This window comes from Helianthus annuus, chromosome 12, assembly GCF_002127325.2.
Source record: "Helianthus annuus cultivar XRQ/B chromosome 12, HanXRQr2.0-SUNRISE, whole genome shotgun sequence".
NCBI lineage: Eukaryota > Viridiplantae > Streptophyta > Magnoliopsida > Asterales > Asteraceae > Helianthus > Helianthus annuus.
Genome location: NC_035444.2, coordinates 157,161,298 through 157,182,643, shown reverse-complemented (window position 1 = coordinate 157,182,643; position 21,346 = coordinate 157,161,298). Strand labels below are relative to the sequence as shown.

Genomic DNA, 21,346 nt, shown 5'->3' with positions numbered 1-21,346 from the left:
CACATTCAGGAATCAGAACTGATACAACAAAGACAACAATTTTACATATATCGCATATCAATTTTAATTTATTGTCACATGGGTCCCGGCTCAAAGTAAAATGCCTAAACCTGTAGTTCAACTCTGGAAACAGCATGTGATGATCCGGCTTCAGCAAAACCTACCTTGACGGATAAAAATCGAACTTCATTCCTCACATTCGTTTGTTTCTCCATGGATTTTTGTGAATAGCCTGTTCTTGATGGCTCTGTGCCCGTTGGTTGATCTGGTAAAACTGGACACTAATCGTCACCACCTCGATCTCCGATGACATCGCACTGGATTTTGATTCGTTAATTGAAGATGGAGATGAAATGGAAATGAGTTTATTGGGAATTAGGGTGTTTCAGAGAAGCTATGTAGGGTGTGGTGGATTTTATGGGATTGGAGGGGTTAGGGGGAAGATGAAGTGAAGCGTCGTGTCTTTACTATTAGGGTTCTAGAAGAAGATGGCAAATTACCCTTCAGTCTTAAAATTTTGGATTAAATAGCTTACACATCCTTGTACATGGTGCTTCGTAACTTGTAAATATAGTAAAATTACAATCTTGTACACAAATGTATTTAAGAGCCTCATTAATGAAGGTTGTAAAATAGTTCATATAACTAAATTTTTAAGTATATAAATATAGTAAAATTACAATCTTGTACACAAATGTATTTATGAGCCTTATTAATGAAGGTTGTAAAATAGTTCATATAACTAAATTTTTAAGTATAATAGTTCAAAACGACCGCCGTCATCATCAACCCGTTTCACAGTTGTCGAACCATGCAACCCAATCACAAAGGGGCTGTCTTTAAGAACCCGATACATATTTGTAGGTTGCACGGCGAAACCGTTAACCAAATATACACCGCCCTTTTTGAGTTTGTCAAAGAAATAGTGGGCAATGTTATTCCTTGCGGTGCAATGCATCACACCTCCCTGCGCAAATAAAGGCGTAGATTTTTGTTTCAGAATCAAAAGTAGAAAAGCGTAAGAATGTGGGATAGCAGAGGGTAAAAAACTACCTTTATGTCAGTGACAATATAGTCGGTGCTCATGTACCTGCCGTTAACACTTGTCACGTCCCATTTTCTACAAACCATTATCATGATAGGTCCGGTGCTCCCTTCACAGAGTTCACTAAGGAACATATGACTGCTTGTACCACCGTTGGACGTTTGCAAACTAAGGGGGTTGGCCATGGCAATAGAGGAGGAAAGGAAACTATGAACCTACAAACATAACAAAGCCGGCAATCTTATAGCATAACCAAAGACCGTTCAACTGTCTACAAATTAATCATATCCTAACGAATGATATTAAATGACAGGGATATTCAAAGAGGCACAATAAAACAATGCAATTTACAAACACCCATATGAAGAATTAATCAAACAAATCGATAGGGATCAACCTACAAACATAACAAAGCCGGCAATCTTATAGCATAACCAAAGACCGTTCAACTGTCTACAAATTAATCATATCCTAACGAATGATATTAAATGACAGGGATATTCAAAGAGGCACAATAAAACAATGCAATTTACAAACACCCATATGAAGAATTAATCAAACAAATCGATAGGGATCTAGAACAACAACAATAATAATAATAATTACATAAAAAGAAGATAAAAGCATATGGGGCAGCCACTAATAAGATCTTAAAGTAATTAAACTCTATAAAATTCAAATTGACAGCACCTGAATATCTCTGTTTCTTGAGATTGTTGTTAAAGTGGTGATCTTTAGAGTCTTGAATTGCTCATAGTGTGAATCAATCGAGAAGATTTGAAAAAGTTGTTGAATTTGCAGTGTTGTGGGTGATTTGAATAAGAAAATAGGGGTTTTTTTTATTGGTTGATTGATGATCTGTGTTGCCGTTATCCCCCCACTCGTATGATTTCAAGAAAAGCTTTACCTTTATTGAAACCTCATCAAAAATATCAAAAAGAAGAGCTTTACCCATTCTTATAAGGTAGTCGATAAGTGCTAGTATTAAAACACAATTACTGAAAGAAATAAAGGCTAGTATTAAAGAAATAAAGAGCTGTAAGTAATAGTGGGTAGAGAAAGGGTCAAAAGGTTAAAGATGGAAAAGAAATCCATTTACTTTATACTTACTAATATGACCCGTTTGACTCCATCATGGTTAAACTGTCAACACATTCTTATGTAGGTTAATTTCATCCTTTTTATGTTTTAAATCTGTCTCACGAATTTAAACGTATCACTCATACTTGGTTGATCTGTTCTTACTTACGGACTCATACCTTTTCATCTTTACCATTCTTACTTGTTTGATTATTGATCCATTTCTTTGAAGTTGTCGACCCGTTTTAACCCGGAAGTATATGAGATGAAATTTTAATTGACCCATTTTGACCAATTGAGTGAAAATATCTTACCCAAATCAACCCATATAATTTAAAAAGCAACCCAAAGTGACCCACTTGGAAGGTTTTGGGTCAAGATTGCCCCGTCTAGTAAAATGTTTGCCAAAAAGTAGACCTCAGCTGCGCTGTATGTAAACAATGCGCCTTTTGAAGCAATGGGGGGTTTTGAAAACCCATGTCATTCTTTTCACCCTTTCAATGTAAAAACAGTGCACTAACATTCATGAGGACCTCCTGGGTAACTTAACAGTGTGTCACAGATGTGAAGAATGTCCGCAAAAATAAATTCTTGGGTAAATATAAGTGTGATCCATTTAAATGCATAAAACTCTGGATCGACCAGTCATTAAACAACCCAACATAGATAAAAGCTGGTCATGAGGAACGTAATTTGCAACTTTTAATGTAAAAAAGTATCTTAGAATGGTTCCGAATAACCGAAAAGTATATAAGTTCCATACTTATACTACCATCCTCATCTTCAAATTCATTTTTTATAACAAAAACCAGGCAACACCATCCGAATTATCTAATCACCCAAATTAACAAAAATGAAAAAGTGTTCTTTACACACAACTATGATAATACCTGCAATACGTTTATAAACCCCAGACTACCTAGTATTTTGTACACACTCAAAACCCATAAAAAAGTAACAAAATAAAAGAAATCAAAGAACTACATAACGTTAAGCCTACCTTAGATCCAAATTAGTTATTTGCTGCATCAAGTTTTTCCTTCAACAAACTATTTTCATCATTCAATCAAGAAATATAATCCTACATATAAAACCTTAAGATCAATTCTAAAGAACTTAAAATCATAAATAGGAACAGATGAGAGACGAAGTGATCTTACTTCGGTCACCAAAATACCCGTGGGAATCCTATTTCGCCGTCACCGTCGGTGTTCAATCCACCGTTGTTTCCATTCACCACCACAACCAAGTTCGTCACTAAATCGATCCACCATCGCCGCCAGGTGTTCATCGTCGTCGCCTAGAATCCATCAGTCGTTTTCTGTGGAAACCAACGATTGAAGATGATGGTGAAGCAATCATTTCAAGTTACACATTCAGGAATCAGAACTGATACAACAAAGACAACAATTTTACATATATCGCATATCAATTTTAATTTATTGTCACATGGGTCCCGGCTCAAAGTAAAATGCCTAAACCTGTAGTTCAACTCTGGAAACAGCATGTGATGATCCGGCTTCAGCAAAACCTACCTTGACGGATAAAAATCGAACTTCATTCCTCACATTCGTTTGTTTCTCCATGGATTTTTGTGAATAGCCTGTTCTTGATGGCTCTGTACCCGTTGGTTGATCTGGTAAAACTGGACACTAATCGTCACCACCTCGATCTCCGATGACATCGCACTGGATTTTGATTCGTTAATTGAAGATGGAGATGAAATGGAAATGAGTTTATTGGGAATTAGGGTGTTTCAGAGAAGCTATGTAGGGTGTGGTGGATTTTATGGGATTGGAGGGGTTAGGGGGAAGATGAAGTGAAGCGTCGTGTCTTTACTATTAGGGTTCTAGAAGAAGATGGCAAATTACCCTTCAGTGTCTTAAAATTTTGGATTAAATAGCTCACACATCCTTGTACATGGTGCTTCGTAACTTGTAAATATAGTAAAATTACAATCTTGTACACAAATGTATTTAAGAGCCTCATTAATGAAGGTTGTAAAATAGTTCATATAACTAAATTTTTAAGTATATAAATATAGTAAAATTACAATCTTGTACACAAATGTATTTATGAGCCTTATTAATGAAGGTTGTAAAATAGTTCATATAACTAAATTTTTAAGTATATATAGATTATCAGACTAAATGTATCAAGAATTGTACTAAATGTATATACCGATTACTAAATTTCTAAATTAGCATGTATTAACATATTAGATATGTTTGACGACAAAAGTTTTCGAATGTTTGTTTTGCTTAATATTTCATTATTTATTGGTTTTCCTTTAACATAGCACATGTAAACTTAACAGGGCCGGCCCAAAGGTCATCTAAGTGAAGCTAGGGATTTAGGCCACAAAAGTTTTTGGGCCTCCGTTTTGAAGAAAAAAAAAACAATATATATTAATCTAATGTGGGTATTAATATAAATAATCTGTTTGTATAAGCAAACATTTATTGTAGTTTAGTGGTTTGAAAACCCCTCCTTTATTATATAGGCCATTTTATATCTTTTATGTCCCTAGTTCGATTCTAAGCAACAGCCATTTTATATCTTTTTTGTCTTTTTATTGAACATCCTTGAACAGGGTAACTATGCGGGTTTTTTTGTCTGCCAATTTCCATTTCTTTTCTCTTTTCTTTTTTCATAATCTGATTTATCATAAGTTTTTTTCATTGTGATTAATGATATAAGCATTGTGATAATCTGATTATTTCATTGCAATTGATAATACAGACATTTCGATAATTTAAGCAGATTGCTATTTGCCTATTATTCTATCATTTTTTTATAATTTTATACCAATAACTCAATGTCGAATCGTAAAAAGGATCACTTCAAAAGGCCGTCGACTTTATAGTTCGCTTAGGGCCACCAAAAACATTGAGCCGGCCCTGAAACTTAAAGTAATAATATCATACTAATAAATAACTATAATATAAAATGCAATACAATATGATACGATACCATACGATAAGATATAGTATATGATATGATACAATACGATACGATACACAATATAATACAAGATATGATATGATACGACATAATACGTCATGACATAGAGATGATATGAAATGACATACAATATAATATGATACGAGGTGATATGATTTCATTCTAGTAGATTCATTATTTCAAAAAGAAACTTTTCTTTTGTAGTATGTATTTTGATGACATTATTAATATTTATATGCTATAAATACAAAATTAGTTTTTAGAAAAATAATATAATATGTTTACATATTTAAGTATTTCAAAGATTTTTATGGTGATAATAACATGTATGTTATTTATCACAATTTAGTATGTTGTGTAGATTTTAAAAACATAAAAATGTAAAGAAAAATAAAAAATATATAGATACACATAAAAATCCTAAAGGGAATATCTTAAAACACTAATGGGTATACCTGATATTCGATGGGTGAATACCTGACGGGTAATGGGCTGGGTATGAGACAAGATTTTACAACCGGGTATGGGATTAGTCATACCTGACTCATTGTCATCCCTAGTTACGTGTACTAAAATATTTAAGTATGGAATATTAAATTAGTAGCTATTTAAAATAGGGTTATTGGATTTTATCACTTCCAACTATTGGGTATTAGCTACTTCCACTCTCAACTATCACTTTGACTCGCACCACTCCAAACTTACACACTTTGTGTGTTGTGTCATTTCGGTTGAGTGGATTTTGGCTTCCTTTTGTCTTTTAGGAGCAAATTCACCTACAGTTATTAGAAATTCACAAAGTGTTAGTGTAATATCACCAATAACACAAGTTAAACACTAAGAATTGTTCACTTGCGAAGTGACACAACACACAAAGTGTTAAGTTGAGAGTGATGAGATTCAAAGTGATAATTTAGAGTGACAGCGGCCAATACTCAATAGTTATGAGTGATAAAACCAATAACTATTAAAATAAAAGGAAATCAAAAGAGGCAATAATAATGAAAGGAAAGCTTTTCTTCAATTTACAAGTCGTCTTTATCATCACCATACTCAGTAAATCTTATCAATAGCAAAGTTAATGTATGGTCTAAGGAAGGTAAGATATAGACAATCTTAACTCTACTCCGTAGGAATAGAGAGACTGCTTATAGTAAGATCCCTAACTCGATAGCAGTTTGCATCAATTTACAAGTAAAGATAAATAATTAAATGATACAGTATAATAATAAAATGAGTTAAGTTATTCTACAAAGACTTCCAAAAATAAGAAGGGTAAGAAGACATTATAGAGTGAAAAGTGTTCAAGAACCTAAAACCTAAACTCACTACACCACCACCCCAAACCTAAACACCCCCCCCCCCACCAGAAAAAAAAAAAAAAAACTTAAACGCCCCCCCCCCCAAAAAAAAAAAAGAAACTAAATGCTAAAAACTAAACCATAAAGTTAAACCCCACAATTAAATGCTAAAACATCTAATTTTTTATATTTAAAAAAAATCGCTACTTTTCGTCACCCAAATAATTTTTTTTTTGGTGGGGGTTTAGGTTTTTCGAAGGTGGTGGGTGTTTAGTTTTTTTTTTTTTTTTTTTTTTTGTATAATGGGTTTATTTTTATAAGCCTTTGTACACTTTTTATTTTTAGGAGCTTTTGTATTTGATCCTAAACCATAATATAATATTGTTGAATGGAAGGCAAACATACAACTATGAAATCATAGCTATCCGCATGTGACAAAATTTAAATAGAGCTTATTACTGAAACAACTATATATAATTCTTGGAAATTTTATGTATATTATATAATAAAATATTATAAGTTATTGATACGTGTATTACACAGAGTTGTAAATAGAGAGTGGGGATCCTACGAAAAGTGTGTTTTTCCTAAAAAGTGTAAAAAGTCATAAAACACAATAATTTCAGGCATAAAACACACCTAAAACTCACAAATTATAGAATGAATATTACTAAAACACCATATTCAAACTCTAATAGTCCATAAAAACTTCAAACACACCATCTTAGAACTATGAATATAAAACACACAATGCTAAACAACATAAAACACAATAATATTTGTCATTCCACAATCAGAGACTTAACATCTAAAACACAACACAAAACTCATATACATGATGTTTTAGTAATCTTCATCATATTATTTGTGGATTTTTGGTGTGTTTTATGGTTGACATTATGGTATTTTATGACTTTTTACACTTTTTAGGAAATTTGGACTTTCTGGCCAACTCCTATCCTGTAAATAGAAACGATATAATTATATAAGAGTAAATTGTCATTTTCGTCCCTAAGGTACACAAAGTTGTAAATAGAAACAAATATATAATAATAAAAGAGTTATTGTGATTTTCGTCCGTATGGTTTAGGTATATTTGCCACTACTTTCATCCAAAAAAGTAATTTTTTTACCAAGGGGTAGTTTCAACCTTTTACATGTTTACTCAATTCACGAGGCGAAAATTACAGATTACTCGTACATCAATTATAGAAAATTGACTTACATAATACACAAATACACACACTTGCATAGTTGCATTATACTAATAACCTTACATATTTCGCATGTGCATCGTCCAAACGATAATTTGCATGGATTAGTGAAAGATCATACTTGTTTGCACTATTCATCATCGAAAATTCTGTATTTACAACATCGACCACCAAGTCATCATCGACCGCTACTCGCAGATGCAGAGTTTCGGCATTTCGTCGAACACTTGTGCACTTCCACTTGATTTCGTTTTCACCCTCGTTTAAACACTCTACATGAAATTGTTTTACGCACACACAACACACCACCCACTCACCGTCCATCTGGTGACAAAAAGTACAACGGTGATCCACCGTAGCGTCGTCGTCATTACCACCGGCCACTAGTTAGTTATTGTTGTGGATGAGAAAGAAGTGGGATTTTGTTGAGGTCGAATTCCAATGTTAAGGTATATGGGCACTAGTTCCGGGTACTGATGGATAATTAGCCCGAATCCGAATCTAAACCCGAACCGGATTGTTCCATCTAAAGAAAAAGGAAATTATTTAAAAAGGATAAATAGGGGAGATTTTAAATATTTTATTTTGGAGGAGGAAAACAAAATCCAGTAAAATGCCAAAATAAACAACTTTCGCGAATTGAAGAAAATGACAATAACACGCAAACCTCATAAGACCCATATGAAAAAAAAAATCATGATGGATGGGAAAAGGAAATAAGACTCTTAGGGATGATTTGAGCATTAAAAACAATAATTTTTTAGATAATTAATTTAAACAAGATATGAAACAAAAAATCTTTATTATAACCCAATAATAAAATCTCTTTGTTTTTAAACAGTTAAATCACGGTCGACGGATCTTGTAATTCAAGAATAAAAGATTATGAGAAGTTTTGGAGCGGCGGTAACTAACGAGATAAGTAGAAAGTTTGTGTGATTTGAGAAAATTGGTGTTTTTCGAAACATTTGAAAAAAGGTCAATAGGTTTCAAAGTTTATTTCATACATTTAGAGGAAAAGATGTTTAGAGGAAAAGATGAGAGAGACGAAAAAGAGCCGAAGAATACGTATTTACAACATACGTATTTATATATGCGGGGGATGAAATGGCCTGTGTCGAGAATTGTATTAAATTATCTATATACCGGTTACTAAATATCTAAATTTGGCATGTGATTAACAAATGAAATACTATTTTGTTTACATTTTATTTCCAAAAAAAAGTTCATGTGTTGATATTGATATAATAATACTAGTGGGACGCATGCGTGATGCAACGGGAAACACAAACGCTAAATTTCACATAACACTTTTTTTAAATTAAAAAAACTATAACAATACATGATCAACTTTTTCATAAATTTCGACAATCAACACAACTGTTGTTTGTGATGTTTTTTTACCAATGATTTAATAATATATATTGATGAGGCATGAAAAATCAAATTCTTAAAAACCTCGGTTTTAAAAATAAAAGTTATTGGAATATTAACTAAAAGATTTGATGTTATGATTAAACTATATCTATATCTATCTATACATATAATAAAAGAAACCATGTTAGGGACACTTGTCATTATTCTGGACCATCCTTAATTATAGGTAAGAATTATTTAATTTAAATTTTTAAATATTAATTAAATTAATATAAATCTTATCAACTCTAAATTATTTCTATAAACTTAACTTAACTTCAAATCAACTTTAAATCGTAAAGTGTTAGGCCCATTTAAATAAGCCCAAGATAAATCTATTTTATTATTTTAGAAATTAATACTGTTTATTTATTTTAGCATTATCTTTTAGGTTTTTGTATATTCCATGTATATGATGATCTGATTTCTGTATGCATTAGGTTGTTTTTATATTTTATATTTCGTGTATTTGATTTCTTTATGGATGTTTATTTATTTTAGCATTATTTTTTTAGGCTTTTCTATATTTCTTTATGTATTAGGTTATATTTATATTTTATATTTCATGTATTTGATTTCTTTATGGTTTTGCTAGGTTAAAATCTCATATATTACACGGGTTAAATATATAATAAATTGTGAAAAAGAAAAAACTCTTTGTAATTTTATATATTAAATAATAAAAAGTTATATCTATAAAAACCATATTGTACCGGTTTAATAAATGTAATTTTATGTACCAAATAATAAAAAAAACTATATCTTTATTGTTAACTATGAGAAATTATATTAAACAACTTATTAACCAAACCAAAAATTTAAAAACGAGATTTTTAAATATATATTGTTTTATTTGTTAATATATACAATTACATTTATTCAACCCGTGTAATAAGCGGGATTTTTAAAGATATATATATTTTTATATTATTTAGTATATACAAATTACATTTGTTTAACCCGTGTAATACACGGGGTTCTAACCTAGTTAATATATATACATACTAGGTTAAAACCCCGTGTATTACACGGGTTGAATTTTAATGTAATTTTATATATTAAATAAAAAAAGCTATATCTTTATGAACCTCGTATATTGTACGGGTTAAATAAATGTAATTTTATATATCAAATAATAAAAAATTTTATATCTTTAAAAACCATGTGTATTACACAGATTAAATAAATGTAATTTTGTATACTAAATACTAAAAATGTCGTATTTTAAAAAACCCGTGTATAATCGGGTTGAATAAATCTACCAAATAATAAAAATAATACATCCTTAAAAACCCCGTATGTTACACGTGTTGAGTAGATCTAAAAAAAGTTATATCTTTAAAAACCACGTGTATTACACATATTAAATAAATGTAATTTTGTATATTAAATACTAAAAACGTCGTATCTTTAAAAAACCCGTGTATACTCGGGTTGAAAAATCTACCAAATAATAAAAAGTTATATCTTTAAAACTTCGTGTATTACACGTGTTATATAAATGTAACTTTGTATAGTAAATAACAAAAAAAGTTATATTTTTAAAAACCTCGCGTTTTACACGAGTTGAATAAATATAATTTTGTATACCAATTAATAAAAAAAGTTATATTTTAAAAAAATTAGGATAACATTTAATATTAATTTATTATTTATATATTTAATATAAGATAATTAGAAAAGAGATGTATTTGTTTTAAAAATATATTAAATTAACAATTAAGATTTGAGGATAATATTTTATTAAAATATGATAAGATTTAATATTAATTTATTATTTATTTATTATAGTAGCTATATATATAAATGTGTGTGTGAATAAAGTAATTACAACGTAATTTATGGTCATTATATTTAAAACAAAGATATTAAATAACAAACAACTAGAAAATTAATTGTAATTAACTTATATTAAACACTAGTTTATAGCCCCATGTGTTACACGGTTTGGCGAATAAAACCAAATGATGATATAGTAATATTTCCATTATAAAGGGAACGACATATTTTTTGAATATCATAAAGAATTAATATTTAAACCCTCATGTGTCTTGAACTATAAGAAGACTTGAAAAGAATTAATATTCAAACCCTCATGAGTCTTGAACATCCCAAAATGAAGTATTATCACCACATTAGTCTCGTCTTGGTGTGTCAAAAGATAATCTGACATTTGTTCAGCATAAGACTCCCATAAAATTAAACTTATGGTTCTTTGCCTGTAATAAATAAAATATTTCATTTATTAAGTAACTGTTAATAACATTAAGTATTAAATAAAGTAGGTATAAACTGAAAGGAAATAAAGTGTGGTTACTCTAAATCTTTCAGTTGAAGAGTAATTTTTTTTTTACTTTGTGCCATCTTTTTTCTCGATATCACCAATTGGGAAGTAAAAACCAATATAGCCAATGATATCTATAGATTGAAGAACATGTTGCCGATTAAACAAAAATAATTAAGATGTATATAATTTTATATATTTTTAACTAACAACATACACACAGATATATATACACACACACACTTTACTTACCAACTGGTGTGTTTTCAGAAAGTTCACATCTTGTAAGCACCTCAAAGCTGGTAAATGAAATAGCATATAGTGCACCGCTAAAATCAGTGCAACGGGTTACTATGATTTTAGATATAAGGGTTCCTTTGAGTGGATTGTCAAGATATTTGTACTTTGAAGAATCTTGAACGATACTTAGATTTTTAATAATCAAACAATCCTTCTCCACAAGAAACTTTGCAAACCGTTTATACCATTTTTCAACTACAGTTGCTTGCATTTTGTTTCCCTGAAAATAAATATATATGTATATCATATATTATAAATTGACAACAATAATTAAAAAATTCAGTTGAAATCTAAAGTTTTAATTTATTACCAGCTCATCAAGGAAGACCATTCCATAAAATAGTGTTGCAGTCGGGGTTTTGTAGGCTGGTTGCCTTCACAGTCTGATGATACGGACTTTTATAGTACAATCATCATTATGAACATAAAGTTCACTTAGCAAGGATATGTTTGTTGCAGTTATCAACTGTTTTAAATTTAAGGAAGAGTAAGAATCCTCAAATCATACCTATAATAACATAACTGACCATAATGTCTACATAGAGGATGGAGATTAGAAGTCTTAATTGTGTGCATAGAAGAACCATCTAAACACAAGTCTACAAATTTCGTATTAGGTTTGTGTCACATCTGAAATGCATGCCCCTATATTATGATAAATCGTTAAAAATGGAAAAATGCATAAGGTAAGCGCCTATACTTACCCGCAGACCGATTGAAGTTGCACCTGGAATTACTTCGCTTCCAAAGTCATTCGCTTTTGGAAACTTCTCTCTCAGCAATTCCAACATTACATTCTTGCAATTCCAACATTACATTATTACTGAAAAACATATATTCCAATAGTTAACACAAATAAATATGTGGGTTGTTATCTACGTATCGAACCCAGCATAATTGACATCCTACTCTATATATAGGTCCGCTAGGTAGCTCCACATCACTGACATTGAGATTAGATTTTCTAGATGTTCAAAAGAACAAAATAGGAAGGTACAAAGGGTTAGACATCGTGTTACATAAAAAGAATGACAACTCAGCAACTTTTATAGTAAATTAATCACTATGCTTAATGCATATTAGAGTAAAAAAAGAGTGGTGTGTAGTTTAAGTGCATTGGATTGAAGAAAGTGATGTAATTTTTTTTTTGTCACAGGTCCTACCTGTCTTGCACAAACCTGTGAATTGGGAGCCACTTAGAAAAGTTCCTAAAAAGAGTTTAATCAAAATTAAGGTCAAGATGAGATGTCATGGCCCCTCAAAGTCTAAAATGTTAACTAATTGGGATTTAGTTCCCATAATAGGTGCCCGCTTCATGCTACTTCATTGACCAAAGTTTTGGACTTAATCCTGGCTCATGTTTTTTTATTACCAACTTTATGCAGGCTAATGTATTTCAATTCAAGTTTTGCTTATTAGTTAAAAATATATAACATGTTCTTGAATAAACTTTGCATACTCCATACGATACAAATGATCACCAGCAAGAACCAAAAATTCCAACACATTTTGTTCTTCAAGCAACCATAGATACTACCTTACGACATCAGCTGTACCCTATTCGTTGTCCACAACCAAACATAAATCACACACATAAAAAATCCAACTCACCGAGTCTAAGCTCATTCACAGTTGATTGTTAACAATTACCTGGAACCCGTCGGGATTCTCGAGACTTTGTTTGGCTGCAAGAACTTCAACAAAGCCTTCATTCTTGTAGCCACCAATGTTGCTTGTATACGCACGCGATAGATGACGGTTAAGTGAAGCAGAGTTGAATTGGGTAAGAACATATTAACAATATTTAGTATCATATATGAAAGCTTAAGGGATAAATATCTAAAACTAACTTACAAGCCACAAGGACAAGAGTGAGCAAATTCCAGATGCGAGTGAGTTTTTTGCGCTGTCGATCTATTCCCACCATGTCAACTTGTAGATACCCCTGATCATCAGCAAAAGATTAGACAGATGATGGTGGTATGGTGGGATAAGCAAATTGTGAACACATGTAACCTAGGAATGGGTACGTTGGCAGATTAAACAACATATAGATCTGTTTCTTAGGTATAATAAACCATCGATAAAGCGCACGTAAAAAAGATCGAAGAGACTCTTACCTCGACGATCGACGGTTGCATAAGAGGCTCCGCGGGGTGGTGTGGCTGAAGCCTGAACGGTGGTGGATAGAACCGACGGTGGTGTTTTATCGGAGGGGAACTGAGGAAGATTAACCAGGGCAAACCGACTATGGGTGTATAGCAACCATTAAATGAAGACCCAATATGTAGGGTGATGGTAGGCATACGACAGTTGAGGCACAGAACAGCACCATCGTCGCCTAGGAGAACGCCATGAACAGAAGGTCCCGGCAGCCCCTGTTATCCCGCCTCTTCTCTGTATATGTTTCTCTAGCTAACTCCATCTCCGCCTCTTCTCTGTATATGTTTGAGGGAAGTGGATATAGTTGATTAGGGTTTGGGAAAGATGGAGATGCGAGTGGTGGGGAGGGAGACGATTGTGTGCGTGATGAAGGAGACGCTGATTAGGGTTTGGAATGAAATCCAGGGTAAAAAATATCGTCTATGGGTGGGTGGGTTTAGATACACTTGGGTCGAACGGAAAGTAGGATTAGAAAAGGCCACGTGTCATTTTAATGAATTGAAGGTAAGAGAAATGTTGACAGGTGGACTTTTTTGGATTTTTTTATTAGATTTTAGATAATTTAGTAACGGTACTACTAAAACCATTCTATTTCATTAATATTCATAATTTTGAATTAGAATTAGTATTTAATAACAATTTAAAAGTTATAATTATATACAGAATATTAAATTTTTCATGCTAATCATTAACAAAATAATTTTAAAAATCTTCGATATTTAATGGTTTTCAAAAGAATAATTAATAGTATATTTGATCTAAATTAAACAGCAGTATAAAAGTACCATCCATTGTTAAAAAAAATACAACTTGAAAAAAAAAATTGTAAGGAAAGATATTATAAAAATCTTATTCCTAATAGGGATTCGGACGGAAAAATATTTGTGAGGGAAAATGTGGTGGTGCCACATATCCAATTTTGTAAGCGTTTTAGGTAGGAGATTTAATTTAAACATTAAACAATTTTTTTACTTGTAATGTTCTCTTTTGTATCAAACTTATCTATAATGATATCGTATAACATTGGTTTAGTTTTTTTATTATAAAATGAAGTTGATTACCTTTTCATTTTTTATTAATAATACATTGTTTTATATTATTACACGGGTTGAATAAATGTAATTTTATATATTAAATAATAAAAACTTATATCTTTATGAACCTTGTATATTGTACGGGTTAAATAATTGTAATTTTATATATCAAATAATAAAAAAAGTTATATCTTTTAAAACCATGTGTATTACACAGATTAAATAAATGTAATTTTGTATACTAAATACTAAAAATGTTGTATCTTTAAAAAAACCCGTGTATAATCGGGTTGAATAAATCTACAAATAATAAAAAATTACATCCTTAAAAACCCCGTATATTACACGGGTTGAATAGATATAAAAAATAGTTATATCTTTAAAAACTATGTGTATTACACATATTAAATAAATGTATTTTTGTATATTAAGTACTGAAAACGTCGTATCTTTAAAAAACCCGTGTATAGTCGGGTTGAAAAATCTACCAAATAATAAAATAATTATATCCTAAATAAATGTAATTTTGTATATTAAATACTAAAAACGTCGTATCTTTAAAAAAACCGTGTATAGTCGGGTTGAAAAATCTACCAAATAATAAAAAAAATATCCTTAAAAACCTCGCGTTTTACTCGAGTTGAATAAACATAATTTTGTATACCAAATAATAAAAAAAGTTATGTTTTTAATAATTTAGGATAACATTTAATATTAATTTATTATTTCTGTATTTTATATATTTAATATAAGATAAGTAGATAAGAGAGGTATTTGTTATAAAAATATATTAAATTAACAATTTAGATTTGAGGATAATATTTTATTAAAGTGTGATAAGATTTAATATTAATTTATTATTTATTTATTTAGATAAATATAAATTTGAGGACACCTTCAATGAATGACACGTGTCCAAAAGTTAGTTTCTTTTATTATAGTAGTTTAGATTATTATATTTAATTTTAACCTTAAACGTATTGTTTTAGTTTTAACTTTTAATGATTTTCTTTTGTTAATATTACCGATCTTGCTTGAACATCGGTACTAGTACCGTATAACATCGGTTTATTTTTATTTATAAAATGACGCTAATTACCCTTTTCGTTTTTTATTAATATCATATAACATTTTATAAAATTCCGAATATACCATTGTCATATGCTTACTATTATGTACGATTAGATAAAAGTTCTATTCGTACAAGTGATATATAGTTGATTTTTTTTATCAACAATACCATATTTGTTTTAATAGTTTTCGATAATTCGTTGAACACAATGTTATATTCGCAATTGAGTTTTTTTTTTATCGTATGGTATATCGAGTGTTAGTACGATATCTTTACCATAACGAACCGAATCGACAAACAACACTGGTATCAATGTTCGTTTTTATGGTTTTCAATCAATGTAAAGCACGTGTCAATCTCTATGTCAAGTGTCGGTATCGTATTGATACTATAATGAAACATACCGATAATGACCGAAAGCCCGCAGCGAAGCGCGCATAAATCCCACTAGTTATAATATAACTTATAATGTAATATGATATGATATGATATGATGTAATATCGAACAATGTGATATAATATGATATTATACTATACGATAAGATACGATACGATACGATACGGTACGGTGTGATATGTATTGATATGATACGATATAATATGATATGATACGATATGATACAATTATAGATACTTCTAAAAACCATTTATTTTATAAGATCCAACTTACGTTCAGTTGTTTTTTTAGCTTATACAATGATAAACCCGCATGCTATAAAAAAAATAACAATATACATACAATACAACAAAAAATACAACCCATATAAGCACAAAACTTCATTTATGCAGAGTGTACAACTACAGGAAGCACAACATGTTACTAATTTATATTATATAACTAGAAAAGTGACCCGCGCGCATTGCGCCGCGGGCAACGAAACCCTTGTCTCTCATCTTTAGTTTTTAACGCATGCCGGGTTCCTCTGAACCCGGTCTTGGCACGTTTTATTATGTTGGAACCAAAAGGCGACACACTGCCTCTTGTCGAGTGGCCGGGAGCTTACAATTTTAGGTGCAACGTATACAAACGCTAGATGAATGTTAAATAACATCAAACATTCAACCACGTAAAGTCTTTGACAACACAAAACGCAGGTTTCACATGTTAAAAATTCCAGGCCGTAAATCGCATTCAGCTCTTCTAATTGAATGCGTACATATTTGATGGTAGAGAAAACGCCATCATCCCAAGGTTTACCTCCACATGCTCCCAACGGGCCTGGGGTTGGCACCTTTTGACCCCTAGGAAAAGAATACTTATTTTGACCCGTTACCAAAACCTGTCTCACAAACTAATATTATTATAATAATATAGTTTATGTAATTATTGCATCATGCAGTTTCCAAAAAAATAGACAAGTATCTGTGGGTCAACCCGAAAAATTACACTGCTTCTAAGCCGTTACCCAACTGGCCCATTTTGCCACCTATTTACATAACCAAACCGTCATTGTTTTCCGGGTTACTTAACAGAAAAAACTGTATTTTTAGTTCTTTTACCTCTTTGCCCCATTCAGTTTTCTCTGCACATCCACAGCTAATAACATGAATGGCTTCTTTAATCAAAGAATTACTGTTAGTTCCTTCAGGAGCCCACCGTTTTCCAGCAAAGTTGTAGTTATAAAAACAGGAGATTGCCCGAACCGTTTCTCAAAATTCTTTTGTGACATCAACGACGACTTCTCCAACTTTTCGTAACCCTCGAGTCGTTCTTCAATACCCTCGAGATCATAAAAGGGTCCATTAAGAAGCACATAGCTTCTCTTACAGCTTTACTGTTGTTGACATAGTGATCACAATCCAGATTGAGCATGAATGGTGCATTTGTAAGCACTGCAGACACTCGAATCTGATACAGAAAACAAACAAATGGGTTGGAAAGTGTAATGTACAAGGGCGTTCATAGTTGACTAAATATGCTACAACGGGTTGGAAAGTGTAATGTACAAGGGCGTTCATGGCTCCTGCTTTCTTGTGATGGTTATAACCGGGTCGTTTTTCATGCAAAACGTAAACCAGTTTGTTTCTGTAATTCCTTGCCTTCAACATAACATGCATGTTAAGTCGAGATTAAGTGGAACTCGTCTCACAACAGGCCGTTTTGACCCGAACACATCCATTTGGTCAAAACATGTTTTAACCCGGAACAAAATAACCACTTTTTAAAACGGGTCATTCTGACCCGAACATATCCTGGCCGTGTTGGGGAATTTCGGTTTTCTGGATGATCAGAGAGGCGTGTAATCACTCTCAGATCAAATTATTTCGGTGGTTCACCCGAATAATTCAATCGGATACAACTCTGATTTCGAGAAATTGAACCAGTGTATGTTTTGCGTGAATTGTATGAACCAGAAGAAGAATGATCAAAAAGAAACTGTCTACGAATTTGATTTTTTTTTTGGGGTTGTAACTGCCGTTAGGCAGTTACCTCTATTTTTCAGACAAAATTTGCCCAAAAACTGCCGTTTTTTTATCATTACCAAATTGTGATAAATTCCAGAAAAATAATTTTTTCTGATACAGAAAAATAAACCTGTTTTGACCCAGACCAAAATGACTACTTTTTAAAACGGTTGATTCTGACACAAACCCATTCTACCTATCACCAGCCTGACCCGACCTACCTGTTTTGCCATATATAGTTTGTACGTAAAAATATCCGGGTGAATCATTGTTATATAATATCTGATAGTGGTATTTTGTGCATTATATATGTATTTGGCACTCAAGTAACAATGATTCTTCGATTTTTTTCGAATCATTAAAGTAAAAAAGCAAATATACCTGAATTATTCCTGGGTGATCTAGACTGTCATTACCGGGCCATGGTGTCCCGTCTTGCATGACCCAACCTACTTCAGGCTTCTTCATAGCTTTAGCAACCAACACGTTAATTCTTACCTTAAACTCCTTGTATTCTCTCTGTCGGGTAAATAACAATTAAATTCTCGTACTCGACTATTTGCATATAAAAATACCATACAGTCATTAAGAATAAATAGTCGGGGTTGGCTAAACGTACTCTACCCCTTAAAAGACAAGTAGATCCACATGTAAATAATCACAATTCATACATTATTTTAATCCCATCATGTATACAAAACATAAATAAAACATAGAAAAACTATTCATTCCAGCAAAGCAAATAAATCTTCGACAAATTTGGTTTGGTCAAAACCAAACAAATAATAGTAGTATTGTTTCCTTACAACTTAAGTTTCCACTGTCCCTTAAAATAATAATAAACCCACATACGTAAGTTACAAAAATTCAATACTTACCGTTTCGGACCCTAAACCATCCGAACACTACCTTTGATATTTGATAGGTCTTGATTCCAGTGAAAAAACCACGCCACTGTTTTTGCCGGGAACTTTGATCCCCTCCTTCGATCCACCGCCTAACCATGAACAAAAATTACTAATTAACGACGACAATTCTTGTCACAATATGTAATCTAATAACCAACTTTTTACAATATGGATAATTACGAAGCAAAACTAATAGAATTGATAATTTAAAGTAAATGTAACTTAATCAAGAATAAACCTAAGGACAAAAATAGTAAAATCTATGCACTTTAACAGTATAAGTTGTTCAAATATTGTTTAAAATTGTTGAAAGAAAGCATAGCGTATGAGATTCTTCATCAGCACGGCTAGGCGTTTCCCAAGCAAGCATCATATCGAATGTAAAACGACTAAAATCTCCGACTTGTGATCGGACTTTGATTCGCCGTTGTGGTCCGGTGCACAGTCGCCGTTGTTCTTCTTGTGGTCTGGAGCACAGCAGCCATCGTTCTTTTGGTCGTCGTGCTTTTGAGCGTCGTCGTCGTCCCCGAGTTGAGTCACCCACTGCCCAAAGAAGCTAATATAGGCTGAAAGCCCCGAGTTGGCATTTACCTCTCAACCACTCCTGATGTTAAGACCCCACGCATCGTGCATCTACTAAGAAATGACCTGTAATTTTGTGGTTGATCAAAACTCCTAACTAATGACCAAACTAAACAAAATAACAACTACAGAAACCATCAAAAGTAAATTATTGATTCTTCAGTTTCCTAGAAATTCATTCAACTGCAATCATCACAGCAAAAATTGAATCTGAGTAAACTGATAATTAAATATTAAGTAACTTCATGAGATGCAAATTATTAACGCACTTAAACCCAACTCATAATTAAACCCAACAAATGCAATTCACACTACACTCAAGACATGATCATCAAATCCACACAACACCAGGAGAAACTCATTCCGGTGTTTTGATTCAAATTACACATCAGGAGTTGAAAATGCTTACCATATTACTTCCACTATCGATGATGATTCCAATAACATAACCTTGAACATAAAACTTCAGGAACGTGAGTCTTCTGGGTTTACTCGGGTTCTTATTTCACCTATCTGAATGAGAGGGCGCTGCCACAACTCCGCTGACTCCACCACCGCTCCGTCGATACGCCGCCGTTGTGGCCACTCTGCCTCTTGATTCCTCCCTGTATCTTTCTCAGACTCTCTAATTACACACATGTGTGTGCTTCTTTGAGATTAAATGTGAACATTAATGGACAAAAGTTACAATCAAATTAACCTATTATACAACACAAACTGTACAAAACACAACTTAAACATAAAGTACAACCACTTACAAGAACTCCAGCAAACCTAGTTGAACAAACAGAAAATTAAAATCAACAACCAAACATTACTAAAGTAATCAAAGAAGAAATCAAATCTGAAAGGAATACAGACCTAAAGGAACATGGAAAAATGCTTATCAGAATCGAACACCAAACCTGACCAAAAATTTAGGGTTCAAGGTTTTCGGGGGGAAATTAGGGATCTGAGCTACGGTTCCGACATGTTGAATGAGTAATCATGGAATAGGATGAAGCTTTGATTTGTAAAGTTAGGATTCAGAGAGTCATCTAGGGGTGTAGGAAGATTATTAGGAGCCGGTGTTGAATGGAAGCATGAAGAAGAAAAGAGACATTGTGGTTGTGGTAAGAGATATGCTGGATGCAAGAGAAAACAACACGTGCCCCACAAAGCATACAACAACCTCAACTAAATGTACAACAAACATTAGCATGAAACATCCAAAGAGCAAAAGTTACAACCCACTAATGCACAAACATGTTGCAAATTAGAAGTATATATAATATAAATTATTCCCAATATTATAATTACACAAAAGTTGGTGAGACGTGTTTTGCATTGATGGAAGCTATGTATATTATTGTGAAAAGTGTCGAAATAATAATAACAATGAATAATAATAATAATAATAATAATAATAATAATAATAATAATAATAATAATAACAACTAGATTTGTTGAAGTCGCGCGTTGCGTCGAAACGGAGCAAATGATAAGGTAAAACAAACGTTATTTGAAAAAGAAACATCTTGTTTAGAAAGCCAAACCATCAGAAAATCGGTTTAGTTTATCATCGTACCGTTTTATAA

General features: G+C 32.0%; 2 protein-coding genes and 2 long non-coding RNA genes across 10 annotated transcripts; all 4 read right to left on the bottom strand.

The window, feature by feature from the left end:
- Nucleotides 1-742: 742 nt before the first annotated feature.
- On the bottom strand, nt 743-1,920 carry LOC110897150. The gene is made up of 3 exons (XM_035981408.1): nt 1,736-1,920; nt 1,054-1,260; nt 743-967 (listed from the first exon to the last, which is right to left on the bottom strand). Exons 2-3 carry the CDS (start codon nt 1,228-1,230, stop codon nt 743-745), a joined length of 402 nt encoding a protein of 133 aa, XP_035837301.1. The 5' UTR covers nt 1,231-1,260; nt 1,736-1,920.
- An 8,991-nt stretch (nt 1,921-10,911) lies between these two features.
- LOC110896026 lies at nt 10,912-14,191 on the bottom strand. Of its 7 annotated transcripts, XM_022143436.2 has the most exons (8): nt 13,725-14,190; nt 13,459-13,549; nt 13,255-13,336; nt 12,309-12,427; nt 11,915-12,070; nt 11,557-11,824; nt 11,375-11,438; nt 10,912-11,239 (listed from the first exon to the last, which is right to left on the bottom strand). In XM_022143436.2, the coding sequence occupies exons 5-8, from the start codon at nt 11,933-11,935 to the stop codon at nt 11,077-11,079; spliced, it is 516 nt and encodes a 171-aa protein (XP_021999128.1). In that variant the 5' UTR covers nt 11,936-12,070; nt 12,309-12,427; nt 13,255-13,336; nt 13,459-13,549; nt 13,725-14,190; the 3' UTR covers nt 10,912-11,076. The 7 variants fall into 7 exon arrangements, 4 of the variants coding, with proteins under 4 accessions (XP_021999128.1, XP_021999130.1, XP_021999127.1 ...); XR_002567579.2 differs by having other exon boundaries at nt 11,338-11,438; nt 13,255-13,549; nt 13,725-14,189; XR_004873939.1 differs by lacking the exon at nt 11,375-11,438 and having other exon boundaries at nt 13,725-14,188.
- Nucleotides 14,192-17,610: 3,419 nt separating this feature from the next.
- On the bottom strand, nt 17,611-17,895 carry LOC118484675. The gene is made up of 2 exons (XR_004873938.1): nt 17,821-17,895; nt 17,611-17,722 (listed from the first exon to the last, which is right to left on the bottom strand). It is a non-coding gene; the product is annotated as an uncharacterized LOC118484675 (long non-coding RNA).
- Nucleotides 17,896-18,671: 776 nt separating this feature from the next.
- Nucleotides 18,672-20,838, bottom strand: LOC110897151. Its single transcript, XR_002568489.2, has 4 exons — nt 20,631-20,838; nt 20,179-20,543; nt 19,158-19,276; nt 18,672-18,798 (listed from the first exon to the last, which is right to left on the bottom strand). It is a non-coding gene; the product is annotated as an uncharacterized LOC110897151 (long non-coding RNA).
- Nucleotides 20,839-21,346: the final 508 nt, after the last annotated feature.